At 42.3% G+C, this 24,024-nt stretch overlaps 1 protein-coding gene across 1 annotated transcript; it reads left to right on the forward strand.

Moving 5' to 3' along the window:
- The first annotated feature begins 6,209 nt into the window (after positions 1-6,209).
- On the forward strand, positions 6,210-11,080 carry PROCR (protein C receptor). Its single transcript, XM_003411675.4, has 4 exons — positions 6,210-6,491; positions 8,990-9,241; positions 10,087-10,362; positions 10,581-11,080. The coding sequence occupies exons 1-4, from the start codon at positions 6,422-6,424 to the stop codon at positions 10,694-10,696; spliced, it is 714 nt and encodes a 237-aa protein (XP_003411723.1). The 5' UTR covers positions 6,210-6,421; the 3' UTR covers positions 10,697-11,080.
- Positions 11,081-24,024: the final 12,944 nt, after the last annotated feature.

A 24,024-nucleotide genomic window follows, 5' to 3' on the forward strand; every position in this document is an offset into this window, starting at 1 on the left:
AGTTTGAGTTCCCGCTCTGCTTTTCACTAGTTGAGTATCTTTGAACAGATCAGTTCAGTGCTCTGTGCCTCTGTGTCCTAATAAGTAAAATGGGAATGATCACTGTTTCTTCATACTTTTCATAGGGCAATAGTGAGAATGAAATGTATGTACTCTGCCTACCTAGCTCACTGTAAGCTCTCAATATGTGTTATTGCTGTTATTCCACTTCCTAAGGGGGGAGGGGTCTCTGAAGCAACCACACTCCTTTGTTATTGGAGTTGGGCTGGGTTGATTAAACTGCCCATCTTTGGTAGCTAACAGGGGAGGAAGCTGGTTGGCCTTTTGAAGTTCAGCTGGGCCAATGCCAATCCCTGGCTCAGCCCAGCTCCTGAGGCCCCTGGCAGGGCTTCTCCTCATTCACCGAGGCTCTGCACCAGCACAGGCCTCTACTCAGTTTCCTGTTGCCCTTATCTTCCCCCTGCATGTGCTCTCTAGGGTGGGAAGTGCTACAGCTTGCTTCCTTCACTTCACTTCCCTTTGCTCAATGAGGGGCTCGTTCTCTAGGTCTCAGCCAAATCCCAGATGCTGGCTGTCCCTCAGCCACCAAGGCTCCAACCACAGCATTTCCCTCCTCTTCCCCACCCCAAACCCTGGGTTTAGAAGTGCGGGAAGGGTCATTCATCAAGCTGCCCTCACTCATCAGCTTCCTACCCCCAATACTCCACTCACCCTGTACCTAGCCCCATACCCTCATCCTCTCTCAGTTCAAATTCCCACTCTGCAATTCTAAGCTGTGTGACCTTGGGCAAGTTACTTAACTCTTCCAGGCTTTAATTTGCTCATCTGTAACATGGAGACAATTTGTAACCTGGTGTTGTCTGCTCTAGAGAAAGTGATAAAGTCCTAGCACATAGCATGAATTTTTGGCCTGTTTTATAATATGTCTAATATAGTAAACATTCAAGCATTTTGGGAGTATGCATTAAAAAATGTATTGATGGAGAGTGAGCAATATTTTTTTCTGAGATACTGTGCAGCAGTTAAAGTTACAACTTTGTTATTTTTGTGTGTATGCTTTAGATGGAAGTTTACAGCTCGTTAGTTTCTCATACAAAAATTTATACATACATTGTTATGTGACCCTAGTTGCTAACCCTATAATGTGACAGCACACTCCCCCTTTCCACCCCAATTTCCCACGTCCATTCAACCGCTCCTGTCCCTTTCTGCCTTCTCATCTCGCCTCCGGACAGGAGCTGCCCATCTTGTCTCATGTATCTACTGGAACTAAGAAGCACACTCTTCATAAGTATCATTTTATATCTTATAGTCCAGTCTAATCTTTGTCTGAAGAGTTGGCTTTGGGAATAGTTTTAGTTCTGGATTAACACAGAATCTGGGGGCCATGTCTTCTGGGGTTCCTCCAGTCTCAGTCAGACCATTAAGTCTGGTCTTTTCACTGGAATTTGAGTTCTGCACCCCACTTTTCCCCTGCTCTGTCAGGGACTCTCTGTTATGTTCCCCATCTAGGTAAATCCACAAGTTTTGGCATTAGAGGGATGAGGGTTCAAATTATAATTTTTGCTGTCTGACCTTAGGTAAGTCACTACCCTCTCTGAGCCTCAGTTTATTACTAAAATGATGACCATAATGAAACCCATCTCAAAGGGCTGGTGTAAAGATAAAGTAAGATAATTTATGCAAAGAGTTTAACACTGTAAACACATGAAAAGTGTTACCTATAATTATTGTTGTTGTCATAGTTGTTGTCTCTGCTATTTGATTTTCAGGGCTCTGGCGTGTGAGGAGGGTGCTTGGGAAATAGCTGTTCTGTCTCCTCTGTACATGTCTTAGCTTGGTAGGAATAGCCTCTCTGGATTTCAGCTCTGTGGAGGTAGTTCCACTTTAATCCAAGTGGCCCAGGCCCTATCTGCTTAGATTGAAGATTCACATCACTCAGTTCCAAACTGGTTCAATCATATGGTTTATCGTGCTCCATTCCAAAGCATCCTTCAAGCCCTCAAGGGAGAAAAGAGACAAAGCAAAAAGATGCATAACCTCACTAGGAATCAGACAAATGCAAAGTAAAACCGACATGAGGGGCCATTTTACATTCAGCCATCTGACAATACCAAGGGTTGGCAAGGAAGTGGAGCAAGGGAACTCTCACACTCTGATGGGAATGTAAATTGGCACAACCTCTTCATAAAACAGTTTGGCAATATCTAACAAAATTGAAGATGCTCATGCCCTAAGATTCAGCAATTCCATTCCCAAGTTTGGATCTACAGAAATTCTCTCGCATATGCACAAGGAAATGTGTTGTTAGCTGCCATTGAGTTGACCCCTGACTCATGCTGACCCCACACACAACAAAACGAAATGAAACACTGCCCGGTCCTGTGCCATCCCCATGATCAGGTACAGATCAGACTGTTGTGTTTCATAGGGTTGTCATTAACTGATTTTTAGCAGTAGATCACCAGGCCTTTCTCCTGCGTACGAGTAATCCAAATTCCCAGCCACGTGACATGAAAAGATGTCTGAGCTTATGTCTGAGCCAAACTCCATTTTAACCATTTTAAGTTAAACTTTGTGCTTTAAGAATGCATCTTCTGATCCCCATAACTTTTCACTGTACCCTGCTAAACACCTTTAAAAAGAAATGTGTGGTTATGCTCACTCAAGGATGAGGCAATTGTTCTTGTGACACTGCATGACATGTTCCAGGAAGAAGGTCCTAGGAAGTGCTAGTATAGATGTGTATCATAAAAGCACACGATGAGCTTAAGAAATGTCAGGTTCAGAAATAATTTAGCTGATGTTAAGCAAGATATGGGTGTGGTCACAGACTTTTTTCATTATATAAAAACCCCTTGTACTGTCTGAGCTTCAGAGCACTTTGTAGTTTTTACTCTGTGCTGCCCAGTTCACTAATCGTATCTCCCTCAATAAAACTCTTTGCTTTTACTTTTAACAGACTCAGAGATTTTTCTCTATGACATTTGTTGGTGTCATAAGTGGGATTCAAAGGCGCATTAGCTCCAGCAACCCCTGGGATGCCGACAACTTGGGCTATGGTACCAGTCGAGCCATTTGGCTCTCCATTTCCACAGACTTCTCGGGAATAGCCTCAGATAAATAACCTCTCAGATTTAATGTCCGTTTCCCTGCATAGAAGCTGAGCTTTTTTTTTTTAATTGTGCTTTAAGTGAAAGTTTACAGTTCAAGTTAGTTTCTCATACAAAGATTTATACGCACATTGTTATGTGACCCTAGTTGCTCTCCCTATAATGTGACAGCACACTCCTCCTTTCCACCCTGGATGTCCTGCGTCCATTCAACCAGCTACTGTTCCTTTTTCCCTTCTTATCTTGCCTCTAGACAGGCGCTGCCCATTTAGTCTCATGTATCTTCTTGAGCTAAGAAGCACACTCTTCAAGAGTATCATTTTTACGTCTTATAGTCCAGTTTGGAAACCCTGGTGGTGTAGTGGTTAAGAGCTACAGCTGCTAACCAAAAGGTTGGCAGTTCAAATCCACCAGGCGCTCCTTGGAAACTCTATGGGGCAGTTCTACTCTGTCCTATAGGGTCGCTATGAGTCGGTAATCGACTTGACGGCAGTGAGTTTTTGAGTTATAGTCCAGTTTAATCCTTGTCTGAAGAGTTGGCTTTGGGAATGGTTTCAGTTCTGGGCTAACAGAGAGTCCAAGGGCCATGTCTTCCAGGGTCCCAGTTTCAGTCAGATCATTTAGTCTGGTCTTTTCACTAGAATTTGACTTCTGCACCCCACTTTTCTCCTGCTCTGTCAGGGACTCTCCATTGTGTTCCTTGTCAGGGCAGAAGTTCTCTCAGTTTTAATTTGAGGGGTTGCCTTTTTACTACTATTATTGACCTAGGTTTGGTACAGTAATTGGCTTGGTGGAAATCATTACAAGGAATCTCAGAGTCTTCCTCCCCCTTTAGGAATTTGTCTTAACCCTGAGAAACTGAAAGTAATGATCCATTTTTGAATTCTAAATTCTTTCCATGCACATTTGCTTCTTCTTGCTAGAAAATGGGTAATGTCAAATTGAAGAATGGAGAGTTCCCTTCTGGGACTCCCACTCATTATATGAACAAGCACTTTGGTCCCATAACATGTTCACTCTTAAGTAATTGGCTTAACCCCAGTAGGGACAGATTAGAACATCAGTAGCCACTTTGGGGGTCTTTTACCTTTTGGTTTTTCTGTGCAGTAAGTTAGAGAACTTTGTTTGTATTTAGATTTTTGTTTGAGCTCCCTAATGACAGTTTGTTAAGTCAGTAGCTACTTTAGGGTACTTTCCAATTTGAGAGACTAATATATCTAAGGTCTAAGATAAGAGGCTGGGTCTCTAGCTGGCAGAGTGAATTAGGTTTAAAAAAAACAGGTTTCATATGGTTATTACAAAGGAATCTCAGAGCTTTTAAGCCGGGCATGGGTTCGAGCATCTTAAAATGCTCTAGGGCATTTGCCACTGACAGAAAGACATCCGTGAAAGAATAAGTTGGGACATGAGATGGGCGAGAGCATTAGGCTGCCCATCAAACCCAAACCCACTGCCATCAAGTTGATTCTGACTCATACCAGCCTTATAGGACACAGCAGAACTACCCCATAGGATTTCCGAGGCTGTAAATGTTTACAGAAGCGGACTGCCACATCTTTCTCCTGTGAACAAATATGTATACACATGGGAACCTAATTTGCTGTGTAAACTTGCACCAAAAATACAATAAAAAAAGAAACAAGTTGTGTGTGTGCATTACACATAAACAGTTCTAAACAGTACACAATGTTCTGCAACTTACTCGTGAAGATCTATGCACGTATCGATCTCATTTAGTTCTCTATTTAGCAGATATTTATTAAGTGATGCACACTATTCTAGGCCCAAAAGAAATGAGGTAGACAGCCTTGATCTTCACGGAATGTCCTCTGGTGGGACACTCAGACAATAAACACATAAACAAGTAATATAATTTCAGGTAGTGCTAAGCAATATGATGAAAATAAAGTAGGAGATTGGCTGGAGGAAGGCATTATTTTTACGATTGCATAGTAGTCCACAGTAAGAATTTACCACAGTTTGAGAAGTGACTTTCAAACTTTTCTACTTGCTTCCTGGATAAGAAATACAGGTGTCCCCTGCAGATAACAAAATCTGAGGATGCTCAGGCTCCTTACCTAAGATGGCTTACTATTTTCATATAACCTATGTACATCCTCCCGTATACTTGAAATCATCTCTAGATTACTTATAATACCTAATGCAAGGTCACTGCTATGTAAATAGTTGTTATACCATATTGTTTAGGGAAAAATAACAAGGAAAAAAGTATGCACACGTTCAGCACCGTTGCAACAATCATGGGCCTAACTACAAAGTCCATGTTAACAACAAGGTAACTTTTTTTTCCCAAATATTTTCAATTCGCAGTTGGTTGAATCTGCAGATATGGCATCCATGAATACAGAGGGTCAACCGTACATTTTACACTGTGATCCTGAACTCATACATATAAATGTACTGAAACACAAAACCTAAACAGATATATACAACTTTTCATGAGCAGAAAATTTCACAAAATAATACTTACCCTTACTAAGGATAATACACTAAAATTTTCTATTCTGTACTATTACATTTAAAAAAAAAAGGAAGGGGGATTATGACCTGCTTAATTGATTTCATTGTCCACTCATAGAGTGTGACTTCAGTTTGAAAAACTTTGCTTTATGTAATCCATCCTCTATTGAGATTTATATAGATGGTTCATAATTCTCCCCTATTACAAATAATGCTGCCCTGAGCTGCTTTATACTCATTTCGTGACTATTTCTGAGAGCACAGTCCCTGGTTGTGTAACTGCCATTCACTTAAAATTCTGATGAACTGCAGCCAGCATGCTGGAAAACAGAAGTCTAATCCTGGATCTGTCACCATCATGATGTGTAAACTTTGGGCAAGTCCCTGCACCTCTGTGGGCCTCAGTTTCCCCATCACTAACCTACCAATCTCTACACCCTGACGTCTGTTCTAAATTGAAAGCAGATGCCCCACCCCCTGACTCAGCTCCGGCAGGAATTCTCAGAGAGTACTTCTCCCCCTTTTCCGCTCCCTGACCCTCAGGGGCAGTCCAGGGAGGAGGAAAAGGGCAGGCCTGGGCAGGAGGCGCGGTGCAGGGCGGTGCAGGGGGAGGGCAGAGGCAGGCCGGCCTCCTAGTAGGAAATGAGACAGAGTAGGAATAACACTTTATAAGCCTGACGCCCTCTTCCTCCTCTCTCCTGGCCTCCTTCCATCCTCCTTCGTTCCCAGACAGCCTTCACTCTTCTTTCCCCTAGGCTGCAGCCAGCCGGAGCCCTCAGTCAACCAGAGCCTGGAGACCAAGCTGGGTCAGGAATCTCAGCCTCAGGATGTTGACAACACTGCTGCCACTGCTGTTCCTGTCCGGCTGGGCCGTTTGTAGTCAGGGAGCCTCAGATGGTGAGTGGGGGCACATCTCCTGCCTCGGGATGGTTCTGGGAAATCTCAGCCTATCTGGGTCCATGAGTAGGACCCGAGAAGAGTTTATCCCAGAGTCTGTGTCTACAGCTGGCTGGGTATCTCTGTAAAGCGGTCAGGCTCCTGGAGGCTGGTTCGTGTCCCAAAGCCAAGGTGAGGAGTTACAGTTCAGCCCCTGGGAAATGAGAGATGGATGAAGCTGGGGAAAAACGATGAGGGGAAAAATGGGAAAGGGATGGGTAGACACCGTGAGGAATCAGTCTGGAGGAGAGGGGAGAGAAGGGATGAAGTCTGGAGAAGGGGAGATGAGGGTGATAGTGGATAGGGGTGAGTTTAGGAAGATGGGGAGATTCAGAGATGAGAAGAGAGATAGAGGGAATGGGGAGACAGTGGGAGAACTGATGGAAGACTTGAGGGAAAGACAGGCTGATATAGGTGAGGCAGAAGGGGAGACTAGGAGAGATGAAGAAAGACTGGGTATAGCTGGGGAAGTGAAACTTGGGGGGAGAAAGGGGTAGAGGCTATGGAAGAACTCATGGGGGATCAGGCTGCCTGAAGTGATCTCATTTGAGTGGAGAAGGAGAGTTACCGGCCCACATTGTAATTGCACAGGGGCCTCCTTTTCCCTCTTCCACAATCCCTATAGCTTCGGTCTCCCCCACAGAGAGGGAGCAAATAATATCCAATATTCATGGCATGCTCATTATGGTTAATACATGTATTGACTCATTTAATCCCCACAAAGCCCCCACAAGGTAGGTAATATTATCTGGAGGTTGGTTTGTGTCCCAAAGCCAAGGTGAGGAGATACAGTTTAGCCCCTGGGAAAGGGGAGATGGATGAAGCTGGGGGGAAATACATGTGGAAAAATGGGAAAATGATGGGTAGACAAGGTGAGGAATCAGTCTGGAGAAGAGGCGAGAGACGGGATGAAGTCTGGAGAGGGAGAGATGGAGGTGACGGTGATAGGGGTGAGTTTAGGTAATATTATCATCTGCATTTTACAGAGGAAGAAACTGAGTCATAGAGCAGTTAAGAACCTTGTCTAGAGTTACCCACAGAGATACACTTCTTTATACCTGCAGGCTCAGAGCACAACTTCTCAAATGCAAACATGGACAAGATACGCTCATTCACACAGACTGGCAACCCTGGAGAAGCCCAGTGTAGCCTGTGTGTATACGGGGTGGATGGAGGAGATAGTCACTTAGAATCCAGGGAGACAAAATGGTCGGGCATCGCTGAAATAGACCCACTGTGTCTAGCAGGGCAAAAAGGAGGGGCATCAGGAAAGCTTCTCCAAGGAGAAGAAAACTGAGCTGGGTTTTAAAGTATAACTAGATGTCTCATGGGCAGAAAAAGGCAGGCAGAGCAAGCCTGACATGCTATTCACATGTCAGCCAAAAGGCAGCATGAGAAACCTGAAGTAGTTTGGTATGTCTAAGCATGAGGAAAAGACTGGAAAGGGCAGCTGGAGTCAAGTTACTGGCAGCTTTGAATGCCAGGCTGAAGACTTTGGATTTGATCCTGTGGACAGACACTCCATAGTGTAGCAGTGAAGCAGAGTGGCTAAGAGCACTAGATCCAGACTGCCTACACTAAACTTTGTCTCTGCTATTTACCATCTTGGAAACCCTGGTGGTGTAATCCTTAAGGGGTATGGCTGCTAACTAAAAGGTGGGCAGTTCAAATCCACCAGGCACTCCTTGGAAACTCTGTGGAGCAGTTCTACTCTGTCCTATAGGGTCGCTATGAGTCGGAATCAACTGGATGGCAGAAGGTTTATTTACTATCTTGGCCTCAGTTTCCCATATAGGCTGGAGTTAATAATAGTAGCCACTGCATTCAACTATTGGGAGGAAGGCACAAATAATAACGTGTGTAGAGGGTTGAACACGGTGTCTGGGTCATAATAACCACTTAATAGATATTAGCTATTATTATTATTGGCGGAGGAGGGAACACTGGAGGACTTTAAGCAGTAGGACAAGAGTCACATGGAGGTCAGATTCCACTAGAAGGGCTGAATCTGAGTGTGATGAGGGAAAAAGATGATATCCCAGTTCAGCGAGAACAGACGAGACCTGCACTAGGGCAGTCGCAAGGAAAACAGAAAAAAAAGAGATGGAATTGTGATTTTATTTTAGGTCACGATTTGTTGACAAACCAGAAATGAGAGAGGGCAGGGCAACAATAGGCTCCTTCACACACCGGCCATATTATCTTGGGACAAGTGGCTTCTGCCTTTCGGGCTTCAGTTTCCTCACCTGTAAACTGAGCATAAAAATCCCTGTCCTGCCATCTTGGCAGGGTTACTGCAAGCGTTGAATGAGAGCAAGGGTGAGAGGGCACTTTGTAGTTTGTGAAGGGCCGAGATGGTGGGCAGCCCGCCTCTGGGCAAGGCGTTATTACCTCTGGCTGCCCGCCGCCCACTGCCACGCCGCCGGCCAGGGCCCCAATGCGCTGACTCCTACCCTCAGGCCGGCGGAGCCTCCACATCGTGCAGTTCGCCTACTTTCGCGACCCCTTCCACGTGTGGTACCGCGGCAACGCGTCACTGCTTGGGCATCCGACGCACGTGTTGGAAGGCACTGACACCAACTTCACGATCCTCCAGCTGCAGCCCCTGCAGGAGCCAGAGAGCTGGGAGCGTACCGAGCGAGGCCTGAAGGACTACCTGCGAGATTTCCACGGCACCGTGCGGCTGGTGCACAAAGAGCGGAGCTTGGCCTGTGAGTGCCGGCGCGCTGGGGTGGGGCCTCGGGAGGGGCCTGGTAGACGGAGCGGAGCCTTCTGGAAGGGACCGACCGTCCGGGCCGGGGTCTTGTGGATGGTCAGGTCGCTGTGAGAGTGACCTGTGGGGCAGGGCTGCTCTGAGAAGCCCAGTGATGCCTGGGCTTTGGGGCGCGGACGCTTGCTGGCTGCTGGATGAGAGCGCTGGGCTGGAGTGGACCAGATCTGCTAGCGCGGTGTCTACCTGACGAGGTCCTCCCTCAGGCCCTCTTCCTACTGGCATAACCTCTTGGGGTAGCCAGTTGGAGGGAGGCCCCCAACAGACCAACCTGCATCTCTCCCAGCCTGATTTCCAAAAGCTCACTGAAGACTCCACACCTCTCACCTCACAGTTCTCCAACTCCATTCCCTTGTAGACCCCTCCTTCCCTTCACACACACCCCCTCCAGCACTTTACCCTCAATCCTCCAACCATTTCTCCCAGAAGCTGAGTATTTCGCTGGTGTTCCCCTGCCTTCTTTCACAACCCCTAACCCTTTTTCCTTGAAGACCCCAATCTCTTCACTCAATTCCTTCTCCCTCCCTTCATAGCCCTGCAATTCCTTTACCTCATAGTTCCCCTTTTCTTCATAGTTCCTGATCCCTCCTTACGACCTCCCTCTCGAGTCTCCTTAGAGCTCCCAAACGCTTCTCCTCACAACTCCCTGATCCAGAATCTCCTCTCCTCACAGCCACCAATTCTCACCCCACAACCCCCTGCCACATTTTCTTAGAGAATTCTGGTCATGCCCTATACCTGGCACCTTCTGCATACGGCCCCTGACCCTGAACCCCCCATCCACAGTTCCTCTGACAATTCGCTGCTTCCTGGGCTGTGAGCTGCCTCCCGAGGACTCCAAAGCCCACATCTTCTTTGAGGTGACTATGAATGGGAGCTCCTTTGCGAGTTTCCAGCCAGAGACAGCCTCATGGGTGGCTCCGTCCCAGACACATTCCAAAGTGGCCAACTACACCCTGAAATTGCTCAACACCTACAATCGTACTCGGTATGAACTACTGGAATTCCTCCAGGACACCTGTGTGGAGTATGTGCAGGAACACACCGTGGACAACTTAAAAGGTATGATGGCACAGGCGTGGGGCTGTGTTTTGGGGAGGTGGCAGATTTTAGGCAAAGGGATGGATACCTTGAGCAACAGAAGGCCCAGGGCTGAGAGTTTGAGACAGAGCACAGCTTAAGACACTTAGTGAAATGGGCAGAGATCCCTTGGGGTTTGACTCCAACCACGGACTCCATGGGGGCATGTTCTTCAGGCTAATTCTCTGCATATTCTGCAGGGAGACAAACAGGCCACTCCTACACTTCGCTGGTCCTGGGCATCTTGGTGGGCAGCTTCATCATCACCGGTGTGGCTGTGGGCATCTTCCTGTGCGCAGGTGGACGGCGCTGTTAATTACTCTCCAGTCCCCTCTGAGAAAGGGCTGGACTGATGGGGGCTGGCAAGGGACTGTCTCAGCTCACTACAAAGCCAGACTCCCCAGTTGGGACACAATATTCCAGAAGATTTGGAGTAGAAGTTCCTTTCTTCTCCCAGCTGACTCACCATGGGATTTGATGTGGGGGAGAGGCTAGGTGGGCAGAGTGTTTAGTTTGCTAAGAACCTAAGAACTTGCATACTTTGCTGAATTCGTCTGAGAAGTGAATACTTACCTATCTTTGTGGAAAACAGATGATGGAGATGGGGCAGGAGGGTCTATGGCCCATCCTCCAAAAACGGACAGAATCACCTGAGACATTGAAAATACAACCAAATAAAACAAACCATTCATAATCAAAATGAACATATAACGCTTGCAGATGCGTCAGACTTGGGAAGGGGCGCTGATGTAGTAGGGGTAAGCAGAGGAATGGTGGCAACGTAAAATCCAAGTAATATGGGAGCAAGAAGTTATTAATTGATCAATTAATTTATAATAATATTAATAAATTTCTTACTTATGTATGAGGCATTGCTATTTTCACTAATTTGCAAAACTTCGAGAAAAGTAACCTATACCCTTTGCTTTTACTACCTCATCTGCCACAAACTCTTCAAACCACTGCAATCTGACGAGAATCGCTATAAACTGCTTCAAGATCACTTCTAATTGTCAAACCCTCGCCTGCTGTGATATCTCCAATGTTTAATTTTATGGACTAGAACCTTCTTTTTACCTTAACTTTTGAAATACAATTCTTGTCATTTTTTTTTGTTTTTAACTGTTCTGGCCATTCTTTTTCAGTCCTTTTGACTTTGTATTTTACTTAATCCACCCTGGAAATGTTGACTTTCTTAGAATTCTTTTTTTTTTTTTTTTACTACTTTTTTCCTCCATTAAACTATACCCTTTCTGGGTGACCTATTCACTTCCATCTTAAATGAATTCTACACTGTCCTCTGTATCTTTATATCATTTGTTTAATATTCAAAGCCCTGGATGGGAACATTCAAATGACCAAGCCTAGACCATGTTGGCTTTGCCTTAGCCAAAGGGTGGAAAAGAGGGGAAGCTTTGGGTACCTTTGACACCTGTCTTCCATTAAAACTCACACAGAGGAAGAAGTTTCAGTTGCTGGGGAACCAAAACGAACAAACAAACGAACACATACTACATCTCTATCCATTAATTTACCCATTCAGTAAATGTTTATCAGTAACCTCCATGCACTTCAAGGCTTCATGCTATGTACTTTGGAAGACATAGTCCTTCTCAAGGAATTCATTGTTTACTTGGGAAAATAAAACATGTACAAATAATGAACAATACAAGGCAAGATGTCCTAAAAACCAGAAGTTAAATATGCTATGGTATGATTTACTGTTGTAGCTATCATTTAGATACCGCTTTATATTTTTTGGAATTGTTTAACTTACATAATACCATTTTATACTTGCTGAGGCCTTGTAAGATAGGTATTCTCACTTTATAGGCAGAAACACGCTTAGAGAGAATAAGTGAAAAAAGTAAGTGGCAGAGCCGGGATTCAAACCCATGCCTTCCTGTTCTAGGGTTTATGCTGTTTTCCTCTACTAAAGCTGAGGGAATCAGAGCAATCTGCAAGAAGAAGGTGGGATTTGGGGATGGGTAAGGTATAACCAACACAGACAGGAACGATACCAAAAAAAAAACCAAGTCCGTTGCCATCGAGTTGATTCTGACTCATAGCAACCCCATAGGACAGAGTAGAGCTGCCCTATAGGGTTTCCAAGGAGCACCTGGTGGATTTGAACTGCCAACCTTTTGGTTAGCAGCCATGGCTTTTAACCACCATGCCACCACGGTTTCCGATAGGAACGACAGAACAGCTTAAATAAAGATATAGAGTCAGGAAAAAGTAGAGTAAATCTTAGGAAGGGTAACTGGTTCATTGTGATTGGAGAATAGGGGAATGGTAGAAAATGAGACTGGAAACATGGGAATGGTGGACAGTGAGATTAGAAGGGCTTCACTGTATTGGACCCTTAAGGCCTGGTGAAGGAGTTTGTTCTCTAGCTGATAATGAAGTTGGTAGGCAGAAAGCTGCTGCAGGCTTTTTTTCCTTTCAGGTGCGTTGTTAAAAGGGGGCTTCAGGTAGATGGAGGCCCACTGACCTCATGCTTAAGGGTCTAGCTTGGACATCACCTAGATCAAGGCCAGACTAGGCTTTGTTCCCAGCTAGGGAGCAAAAGGGGAAGAATAAGGTGGGAAGAAGCCAGTCTGGAGAAGTGTGGAATCTCGGAGTATGAGTCAGATGTACTCAGGCTCTGAGATGTTACATTACTTCCTTTCATCAACTTCCTTTACCAACTCTAACCAGGGCTACTAGAATCATATCCTGACTTACGCTTTTCTAGCCCCTTCACAAATTTGCCATTTATAAAACATGCCAGTCTTATGCCCAGAATTCTTTAGTTCATCCCTGTTCGTAGGATAAAATCTAAACTCCTTAGTATGGCGTTCAAGGCACTCCACAATCCAGCACCAACCTGTCTTTTCCCTACCTTCGTCTTCAACCCCTGCCACTTTCTGAAGCTCTTTCTGGCTCCTCCAAACCACCGTTACTTTCTCAAAGAGACCATGTCCTTTCTGGTCACATACCCTTCACATCGTGTTCTTTCCTATCCCTGGCACTTGTATTCATCTTTTGAAACCGAGCTCAAGTGTCATCTCCTCTGTGAAGCTCTCCATAATTCTCCCATACATTATTATCATTATTATTTTTCCCTTTTTTTTTTTTCTGTGCTCCCAAAGCATGTATTAATATTCTGATTATACCATCATCACCATCTAATAATTTGTGTCTTCTCTCCTGGAATGTGAGGTCTCCAAAATGCAGATATGATATCACCTAGTCCAGGACTGATACGAAGTAGCTGCTCAATAGGAATGGAATGAGTGAGCATTGCCAGAAAACTCTCTCTCCCTATGCTAAATTCAGTAGTAGGTATTCAATGAATTTGTTTGGCAGAATGAATATATGAGTGAATGAAAATGACCTGAGTTGTAGTTCTGATTCTGCCAACATCTAGTTGTGTGACCTTGTGCAAGTCACTTCACCTCACTAATTCTGCTTTCTCATCTATAAAATGGAAATAGAAATGTATCCCCTGCTTTCTTCATATTACTGCTATAAGGATAACATAATGGATAAGAGAACAATTTATAAACTGCAAAACATTGTACTTATGTAAGGAATGATTGTGGTTATTAAAAAGCAATGGCTCAAACAAAAAAAAAGGCAGAACGGTCATCTAAGATATAACTAGTGGTCTCTTCCTGCCGGAAGTAAGGGAGAGTGAAGAAAATCAAAGACACAAAAGAGCAATTAGTCCAAAGGACTAACAGGCCACATGTACCACAGCCTACGTGACCCAGAAGAACCAGAAGAACTAAATGGCACCCAGCTACCACTACCGACCACTCTGACTGGGATTACAATAGAAGATTCTGGACAGAGCAGGAGAAAAATATAGAACAAAAAAAAATCAAATTCATAAAAAAAGACCAGACTTACTGGCTCGATAGAGATTGGAGGAACTCCCAAGAGTATGGCCCTAAGACACCCCTCTGACTAGGAACTGCAGCCATTTCCAGAAACCAAGCCAAGCAATAGACAGGCATGTAAAATAAACAGTAACATCCAAAAAAGAAAAAAACTGCTCTGTAGAACTAACAATTATACAAGACTAAAAGGGCAACATTTGCCCAAAAGTAAAGATAAGAAGGCAGGAAGGGGTAGGAAAACCAGACAAAGGAAACGGGGAACCCAGGGCGGAAATGAGGAGAGTGTTGACACAGTGTGGGGATTGCAGCCAACGTCATGGAACACTTTGTGTAAAATTTATCGATTGAGAAACTGATTTGCTCTAAACTTACACCTAAAACACAATAAAATATTTTAAAAATAGGAAAAAAAGCCGTAGCTCTGGATTCTAATAGTTAAGGTGTATATTGTAAGCCTCAGCACAACCACTAAGAAAATGAATAAATAATACAGTTAGAAATAATTCAAGAAATTAAAATGGTCACTAGAATGCATCCACTTATTACAAAACAAGGCAGTAAAGGAGGAACAAAGAAACAAAAAAATATGAGACATATAGAAACCCAAAAGCAAAAGCAGATGTAAATCCAACCATTTGATTAATAACATTAAATGGCAGTGGATTAAACAATCAGATCAGAAGGCAGAGATTGTCAGACTAGATTAAAGAAACAAGATACAACTTCATGCCATCTGTAGGAGACATACTTTAGATTCAAAGATACAAATAGGTTGAAAGTAAAAGGGTAGAAAAAGATATACTGTGCAAAAAGCAACCATAAGACAGATGCAGGGCCTATACAAATATCATACAAAATAGATTTTAAGACAAAAATGAAGGACTTTTGTAATGATAAAAGGGTCAATCAATCAGGAAGATAAAACAATAATTAAAAACTTACATGCACCCAACAATGAAACCCAAGAAATACATGAAACAAAAACTGCCAGAATTGATGTGAGGAATATACAATTTAACAGTAATAGTTGGGGACTTAATTCCCGCTTTCAATAAAAGCAGAATATCAGTAACAACATAGAAGACTCAAACAACACTATAAACCAACTAGACCTAACACACATGTATGGAACACATCACCCAACAACAGCCAGAATGCATATTCTTCTCAAGCATATATGGGCCATTTTCAAGGATAGACTATGAAACAAGTCTCAATAATTTCAAAGGATTGAAGCCCTGAGAAGTATGTTCTCTGATCATAATGGAATTAAAGTAGAAATAAACAACAGAAGGGACATTGACAAAATCACAAATACGTAAAGAACACACACCTATTCATACATATAATAAAGCACATGGGGGCACAGTCATGGATATCTCCTAGACGTAATCAAACACCTCTCTTTTAGTTATCTGGTGCTGCTGTAACAGAAATACCACAAGTGGATGGCTTTAACAAAGAGAAATTTACTCTCTCACAGTATGGGAGGCTAGAAGTCCAAATTCAGAGCGTCAGCTTTAAGGGAAGGCTTTCTTTCTCTGTCGCTTCTGGAGGAAGGTCCTTGTCATCAGTCTTCCCCTGGACTAGGAGCTTCTCAGCACAGTGATCCCAGGTCCAAAGGATGTGCTCTGCTCCTAGCACTGCCTTCTTGGTGGTGTGAGGTCCCCATGTCTCTCTGCTCGCTTTTCTCTTTTATATCTAAAAAGATATTGGCTTAAAACACAGTCTAATCCTGTAGATTGAGTCCTGCCTCATTAACATAACTGCTGCTAATCCCATCTCATCAACATCATAGAGATAGGATTTACAACATGTAGAAAAATCATATCAGGTGACAAAATGGTGGACAGTCCTCAAAATACTGGGAATCATATTCTAGCCAAGTTGACAGGTATTTTGGGGGGACACAATTCAATCCATGACAACTTTGCAGAATTGGTTTACTGAATTTAAAGGCTTAGGACCATAGTCTTGTGGGACATCTTGGTCAGTTGGTACAACATAGTCTATAAAGTTTATGTTCTACATCTTAGTTTGGTAAGTAGGATCTGGGGTTTTAAAAGCTTACGAGCTAGATACATCCAAACTCTCGTGAGGGACGGAGTTACTACTGGCCTAGGGCTGGTAATCGTGGTCTCAGGAGACATCTAGCTCAATTGGTATAATGTAGTTTATAAAGAAAATATTCTACATCCTACTTTGGTGAGTAGCATCTGGGGTCTTAAAAGCTTGTGAGCAGCTGTCTAAGATTCTCCACTAGTCCCACCCGGTCTGGAGCAAGGGAAAATCAAGAAAACCAAAGACACAACGGAAAAATTAGTCCAAAGGACTAATGGACCATAGCTACCACAGTCTCCACCAGACTGAGTCCAGCACAACTAGATGGTGCCCAACTACCACCACTGACTGTTCTGACAGTGTTCACAATAAAGGGTCCCAGACAGAGCTGGAGAAAAAATGTAGAACAAAATTCTAGCTCACAAAAAAAGACCAGACTTACTGGTCTGACAGAGACTGGAGAAACCCTGAGACTATGGCCCCCAGACACCCTTTTAACTTAGTACTGCAGTCACTCCAGAGGACCACCCTTCAGCCAAAGATTAGACAGGCCAATAAAGCAAACTATAACACACACTGTTCAACCATGTATATGAGACTAAATAGGCATACCAGCCCAGGAGCAAGGATGAGAAGTCAGGAGGGGACAGGAAAGCTGGACGAATGGAAAGGCAGACCCCAAGGTCGAGAAGGGAAGAGTGTTGACACATCTTGGGGTTGGCAACCAATGTTACAAAACAATATGTGTATTAAATGTTCAATAAGAAACTAATTTGTTCTGTAAACTTTCACCTAAAGCACAATAATTTTTTTTTTTTTTTAACGTTTGGTTGTAATAGTTTTCTTATCCTTGCTTCCTGGTATGATGTCTAGCATTTCCATTAAAAAAAAAGAAAAAGCTTTCAAGCAGCCATGATCTCGTCCTGTCTGGAGTAAAAGAGAGTGGAGAAAACCAAAGACTCAAGGGAGCAGTTAGTCCAAAGGACTAACAGGACCACATGCGCCACAGCCTACATGACCTGGAGACCAGAACAACTAGATGGCACCGGCTACCACTACTGACCTCTGAATGGGATCACAGTAGAGAGTCCCAGACAGAGCAGGATAAAAATGTAGAACAAAAAATCAAATTCATACTGGCCTGGTAGAGACTGGAGGAACCCCCAAGAGTAGGGCCCTAAGATACCGTCTAACTTGGAACTGCAGCCTTCCCAGAAACCACCTTCCAGCCAAGCAATAAACAGGCCTATAAAATAAACAATAACACTTGAAAGGCACATGCTTCATAGAACAAACAATTATACAAGACCACAAGGGCAACATTTGCCCAAAATAAACATAAGGCAGGAAGAGATAGGAAAACCAGACAAAAGGAAACAGGGAACCCAGGGTGGAAATGGAGAGACAGCTGACACAGTGTGGGAATTGCAACCAGTGTCATAGAACACTTTGTGTATAATTTGTTGAATGTGAAATTAATTTGCTCCGTAAACCTTCACCTAAAACACAATGAAATATTTTTTTAAAAAAGAGCATAATGCTCAAGGTAGACATTTTTTATTAGTTCAGCTAAACTTGTTTGGTTTTAATAAGGCTTTGGGGAATATTTTTGGTTTAAGGTTTAAAGATTATCTCAGGGCAATAGTTGCAGGGGTTCAGTCAACCTTCGTGGCTCTAGGAAGTTTTGAGTCCATGAGAATTTGAAGTTCTGTTTTGCATTTTCCCTCTTTTGATCAGGGCTCTTCTATAGAATATTTAATCAAAGTGTTCAGTAATGGGAATGTAATTAGTGTCACTAAATTGTACATGTAGAAACTGCTGAATTGGTGGATGTTATGCTGTGTATAGTCTCAACAACAACAACAAAATAAATGAAATTTAGGAAAAAAAGATGTTCAGTGATGGTAGCTGGGCACCATCCAGTTCTTCTGGTCTCATGGCAAAGAAGACAGCTATTCATGCAGACAATTACCCACACATTCCATATTCTCCTCCTACTCCCAGCTTTCCTTCCTCCTCTGTTGCTGCAGTTGAAACCAATTGTTGTGCCTTGGATGGCTGCTTGCAGGCTTTTAAGACCCCAAGCACTCTGAAGTAAACTAGGAGGTAGAACAGAAGCACTAAACATGTTATTAGGCCAGTTAACTGGGATGTTCCGTGAAACCATGATCCTAAAGCTCCAAACCAAGAAACCAAATCCCATGAGATTTAAGCTGCCTCAGCAGCTACTTTTTTTTTTTTTTTTGTAAATACATCTATCACACAACTTTTGCTAATTCCACTTTTTACAGATGTACAACTAACAGCAATTATAATAATCAGCTGTGCAACCCGACTCTTAATCAGTGTGCTATTTCCATTGCTGTTAACCCCCCTTTCCCCACCTTCTGCCCCTCCCAACACTAACAAACTTTGTTCTCTATAAAAAGTCTTACAAAAGCTTGCGAGTGGCCACTTAAGATACAACTATTGGTTTCTACTCACCTGAACCAAAAGAAAAAGATGGAAATCAAAAACTCAAAGGAGAAACCAGTCTACAGGACCAATTGCCTACACAAACCACAGCCTCAACTATCCAGAGACTTGAAGAGCTAGATGGTGCCTGGCTACCATTACCTATCGTTCTGACCAGGGCCACAATAGATGGTTCCAGATAGAATGGGAAAAAACTGTAGAACAAAATTCAAAATCTTAGAAAAAAGTCCAGACTTACTGGCCCAGCAGAGACCTGGGTAAACCCTGAGACTATCACCCTGAGATACCCTTTAAACTTTGAACTGAAACTACTCCCAGAGGTCACCTTTGAACTAAATAACAGATTGGCTCATAAAATAATATCATCTGTAAGTATTATGTTCCTTTTACATATATATACAAAAAAATCATCTATCTGAGACCAAAAGGTCAACATTTACCCTAAAACAAAAAAGAGAAGGACAGGAGGCACAAGAAAGCAAAACTAATGAAGACCAAACAACCAGAATGGAAATAATGAGAGTGTTGACACAATATGGAAAATGTAATCAATGTCATTGAACAATATACGTAGAAATTGTTAAATGAAAACCTAATTTGCTGTGTAAACTTTCACCAGAAACTCAATAAAATATTTTTTAAAAAAGAAAAGAACATACTCCTAAATAACCAATGGGTCCAAGAAGAAATTACAAGGGAAATTAGAAAATGTTTTGGGGTGAGTGAAAACAAAAACACAGCATACCAAGTTATAAGATGTAGCTAAAGTAGTACTTACGGGGAAACATATAGCTGTAAAGGCCTGTATTAAAAAAGAAGAGACATTGCAAACCAACAACTTAACCTTCCATCTTGAGAAACTAGAAAAAGGAGCAATCTAAACCCAAGTCAAGCAGATGGAAGGAAATAATAAGGATTAGCACAGAAATAAATGAAATAGAAACTAGGTAAACAATAAGGAAAAATTACTGAATGCCAAAGTTTGTTCTTGGAAAAGATCGACAGAATTGACAAAACTTTAGCTACACTTGCCAAGAAAAAAAGAGAGAAGACTCAGATTACTAAAATCAGGAATTAAAGGGGGGATATCACTACTGATACTATATAAATAAAAATAATTATAAAGGAATATTGGTCAAAATTGTTTGCCAACAAATTAGATAACTTAGATAAAATAGACAAATTCCTAGAAAGATGCAAATTATCGACATGGACTCAAAGAAATAGAAAATCTAAACAGACTTACAAGTAAAGACGTTAAATTAGTAATTTTAAAACTTCTCGCAGAGAAAATCTCAGACCCAAATGACTTCACTGATGAATTCTACCAAACATTTAAAGAAGAATTAATACCAGCCGTTGAAAAACTCTTCCAAAAACTAGAAGACAAACAGTTTCCAGCTCACCCTATGAGGCCAGTATAACACTGATAACAAAACCAGACAAAGATATCACAATGTTTCTTATGAGTATGAAATATGAATATAGATGCAAAAATCCTCAACAAATACTAATGAAATGAATCCAACAACTTATAAAGAGGATGATACACCATGATCAAGTGGGATTTATCCCAGGAACGCAAAGTTGGTTCAACATATGAATGTCATTAACACACCATAATAACAGAATAAAGGAGAAAACCCACATGATCATCTCAATAGATGCAAAAAAAAATTTGAAAAAATCCAACATCCATTATGATAAGAACCCTTAACAAACTAGGAATAGACGATAACTTCTTCAACCTAATAAAGGACATTTATGAAAAACTGAAAGCTAACATCATACTTAATGATGAAAAACTGAAAGCTTTCCCTCTAAATCAGAAACAACCTGTGATATGCAGATAACACAGCCTTGCTTGCTGAAAGCAAAGAGGACTTGAAGCATTTCCTTCAGTATGAATTACACCTCATCATAAAGAAAACAAAAGTTATCACAACTGGACCAATGACCAACATCATGCTAAACGGAGAAAAGATTGAAGTTGTCAAGGATTTCATTTCACTTGGATCCACAATCAGCGGCCATGGAAGCAGCAGTCAAGAAATCAAACACCATATTGTATTGGGTAAATCTTCTGCAAAAGATCTCTTTCGAGTGTTAAAAAGCAAAGATGTCACTCTGAGGACTAAGGTACCCAATCTATGGTATTTTCAATCACCTCATATGCATACAAAAGCTGGACAGTGAATAAAGAAGACCAAAGAAGAATTGATGCCTTTGAATTATGGTGTTGGCAAAGAATATTGAATATGCATGGACTGCCAGAAGAACAAATCTGTCTTGGAAAAAGTAGAGCCAAAATCCCTCTTAGAAGTAAGGATGGTGAGACTTTGTCTTATGTATTTTGGACATGTTATCAGGAGGAACCAGTCCCTGAAGAAGGACATCATGCTTGGTAAAGTAGAGGGTAAGGGAAAAAGAGGAAGATCCTCAGTGAGATAGATTGACAAAGTGGCTGCAACAATGGGCTCAAGCATAACAAGGATTGTGAGGATGGCACAAGAACGGGCAGTGTTTCATTCTGTGGTACATAGGGTCGTTATGAGTCGAAACCCACTCGATGACACCTAACAACAACATGTCCATATAGCCATCATTTGGACAACCTTAAGGGCCTTAGTGGCATAGTAGTTAAGAGATTGGCTGCTAACCAGAAGGTCAGCTGTTCAGACCCACCAGCCGCTCCTTGGAAACCCTATAGAGCAGCTCTGCTCTGTTGTATAGGGTCTCTAGGAGTTGGAATCCACTCGACAACAATGGGTTTTTTTTTAAGGGCTTTGGAAGTCCCATTCCTCTTCTGGGAAATGACGTGAGAATATTTGGCTTAGGTTTATGCCCCCAGTGGCCACAGTTATGGCAGGCCCAGTTGGAATTTACGTGAGTAATGAACAAATCTGGAATACATTTAAACAAGCAATACCCCAGAATATTCTAAAAGCCTCCTTCTGGGTGGCCTGGCTTACTGTCTTCCTCCACCTTTTAATTCGGTTCAACATGTATGTCTTATTTTATGTCTCCTGCCAGTTGCTCTGCGTGAGAAAGATGTGGCATTCTGCTTCCATTAAAAAACCCTATGGGGCAGTTCCACAGGGTCATGATGAGCCGGAATTGACTCAACGGCAGTGGGCTTGTTGTTTTAGGGGGCCAGATGTTCTGAATTTTCTGATTAGTGCAACTTCACTCCATGTGTACTCCATTCTTCTTTCAATACAGCCACTTTTGCTGAAGCCTATTTTATTCAAAGCATTGTGCTTATGGCTTCTGGGCATACAGAATGGGTAAAACATGATCCCTACCCAGGAGCTCACAGTGTAGCATGAGAAGCATACATTTAATAACTCATTTTTTACACAGATAGAATGAGAAAAAAAAAACATAATAATTGTAAGCTATGTAGGGAGAAAAGGGATTCAGCAGATTACATCTGGGCCTTGAAGAACCACGAGCATTTCAGTAGGTGAAGAGGAGAAAGATGTTTTTCCCCTCATAGGCAAAGATCCTTGAGGGAAGAGATTATATCTTATTCATCTCTGTGTTCTTCATACCCGGCATAGTGCCAACATGAGGAAAATGCCCAGTACATATTTGTTGTTAAAAGGTACTCAATAAATGGCTGGATGAATGAATAAATTGAGCTTTTTGAGAAAGGAAATTATTTCATCCAGTTTTCAGCTTACTTGAATAATAAAAATCACTTACATATAATTTTATAGCCACATAAACATTTTTATGTCTATTACGTCATTTAAAACTTGGTTGATCTGCCCAAAAGTTTATGAGGAAAGAAGGGCAGATGTTATCATTCTCATTTCCTGGCAGATGTTATTATTCTCATTTCCAGTGGAAAGAAATCAAAACTCTACTTCCTTTAATATCCCTTCATATATCTGAAGGATTGTTGTAAGTATACCTGAGTGTAAAAGGCCTCTCATGAGTGGCCTCAGTCTTGCTCCATACTCTCCATACTCAGAATTTCTCTACACCCCCAAAATAGATTAAACTTGACAGTGCAAACATATTTTACAGATTACTTCCTGGGAAGCCTGAGGAGGCTCAACACGCCCCACACAGCAGAAACTTAATCAAATTTCCTTTTAGACATTTATGTTCTTCTACCCAACCTTCCTCTCCCTAGATATCAACTCATCTCTCTTCCTTCTCTTTCCTCTCACAATGTCTCAACCTCTTCTCACCAAAACAAATAAAACCCTTTATTTTTTAAGCCTGTCATTTTTCAGTATGAGAATTTCTCTTTGCAAACCAAAAACCCTGTAGTTTTTTGTTTTTTGATTTCCTTAAGCATACCCCTTTGTGTCTCATTTCATCCAGTTAAAGAAGGGATTAATAATCAGAGAAGCTGGACTATATGAAGAAGAACGAGGTGTCAGGATTAGAGGAAGACTCATGAACAACCTGTGTTATGCAGATGACACAGCCTTACTCACTGAAAGTGAAGAGAACTTGAAGCACTTACTGATGAAGAATGAAGACCGCAGCCTTCAATATGGATTATATGTCAACATAAAGAAAACAAAAATCCTCACAACTGGACCAATAAGCGACATCATGATAAATGGAGAAAAGATTGAGGTTGTCAAGGATTTCATTTTACTTGGATCCACAATCAACACTCATGGAAGCAGCAGTCAAGAAATCAAAAGACGCATTGCATTGGGCAAATCTGTTGCAAAAGACCTCTTTAAAGTGTTGAAAAGCAAAGACATCACCTTGAGGACTAAGGTGCACCTGGCCCAAACTATGGTATTTTCAATTGCCTCATATGCGTGTGAAAGTTGGACAATGAATAAGGAAGACAGAAAAATTGATGTTCTTGAATTGTGGTGTTGGTGAAGAATATTTAACATACCATGGACTGCCAAAGGAACAAACAAATCTGTCCTGGAAGAAGTACAACCAGAATGCTCCTTAGAAGCAAGGATGGCGAGACTATGTCTCACATACTTTGGACATGTTATCAGGAGGGATCAGTCCCTGGAGAAGGACATCATGCTTGGTAAATTAGAGGGTCAGCGAAGAAGAGGAAGACCCTCAATGAGATGGATTGACACAGTGGTTGCAACAATGGGTCAAAGCACAGCAACAATTGTGAGGATGGCACAGGACCAGGCAGTGTTTTGTTCTGTTGTGCATAGGGTTGCTTTGAGTTGGAGCCAACTTGCTGGCACCTAACAACAACAATAACAAGAAGTAG

Source organism: Loxodonta africana, chromosome 24 (assembly GCF_030014295.1).
Source record: "Loxodonta africana isolate mLoxAfr1 chromosome 24, mLoxAfr1.hap2, whole genome shotgun sequence".
Lineage (NCBI taxonomy): Eukaryota > Metazoa > Chordata > Mammalia > Proboscidea > Elephantidae > Loxodonta > Loxodonta africana.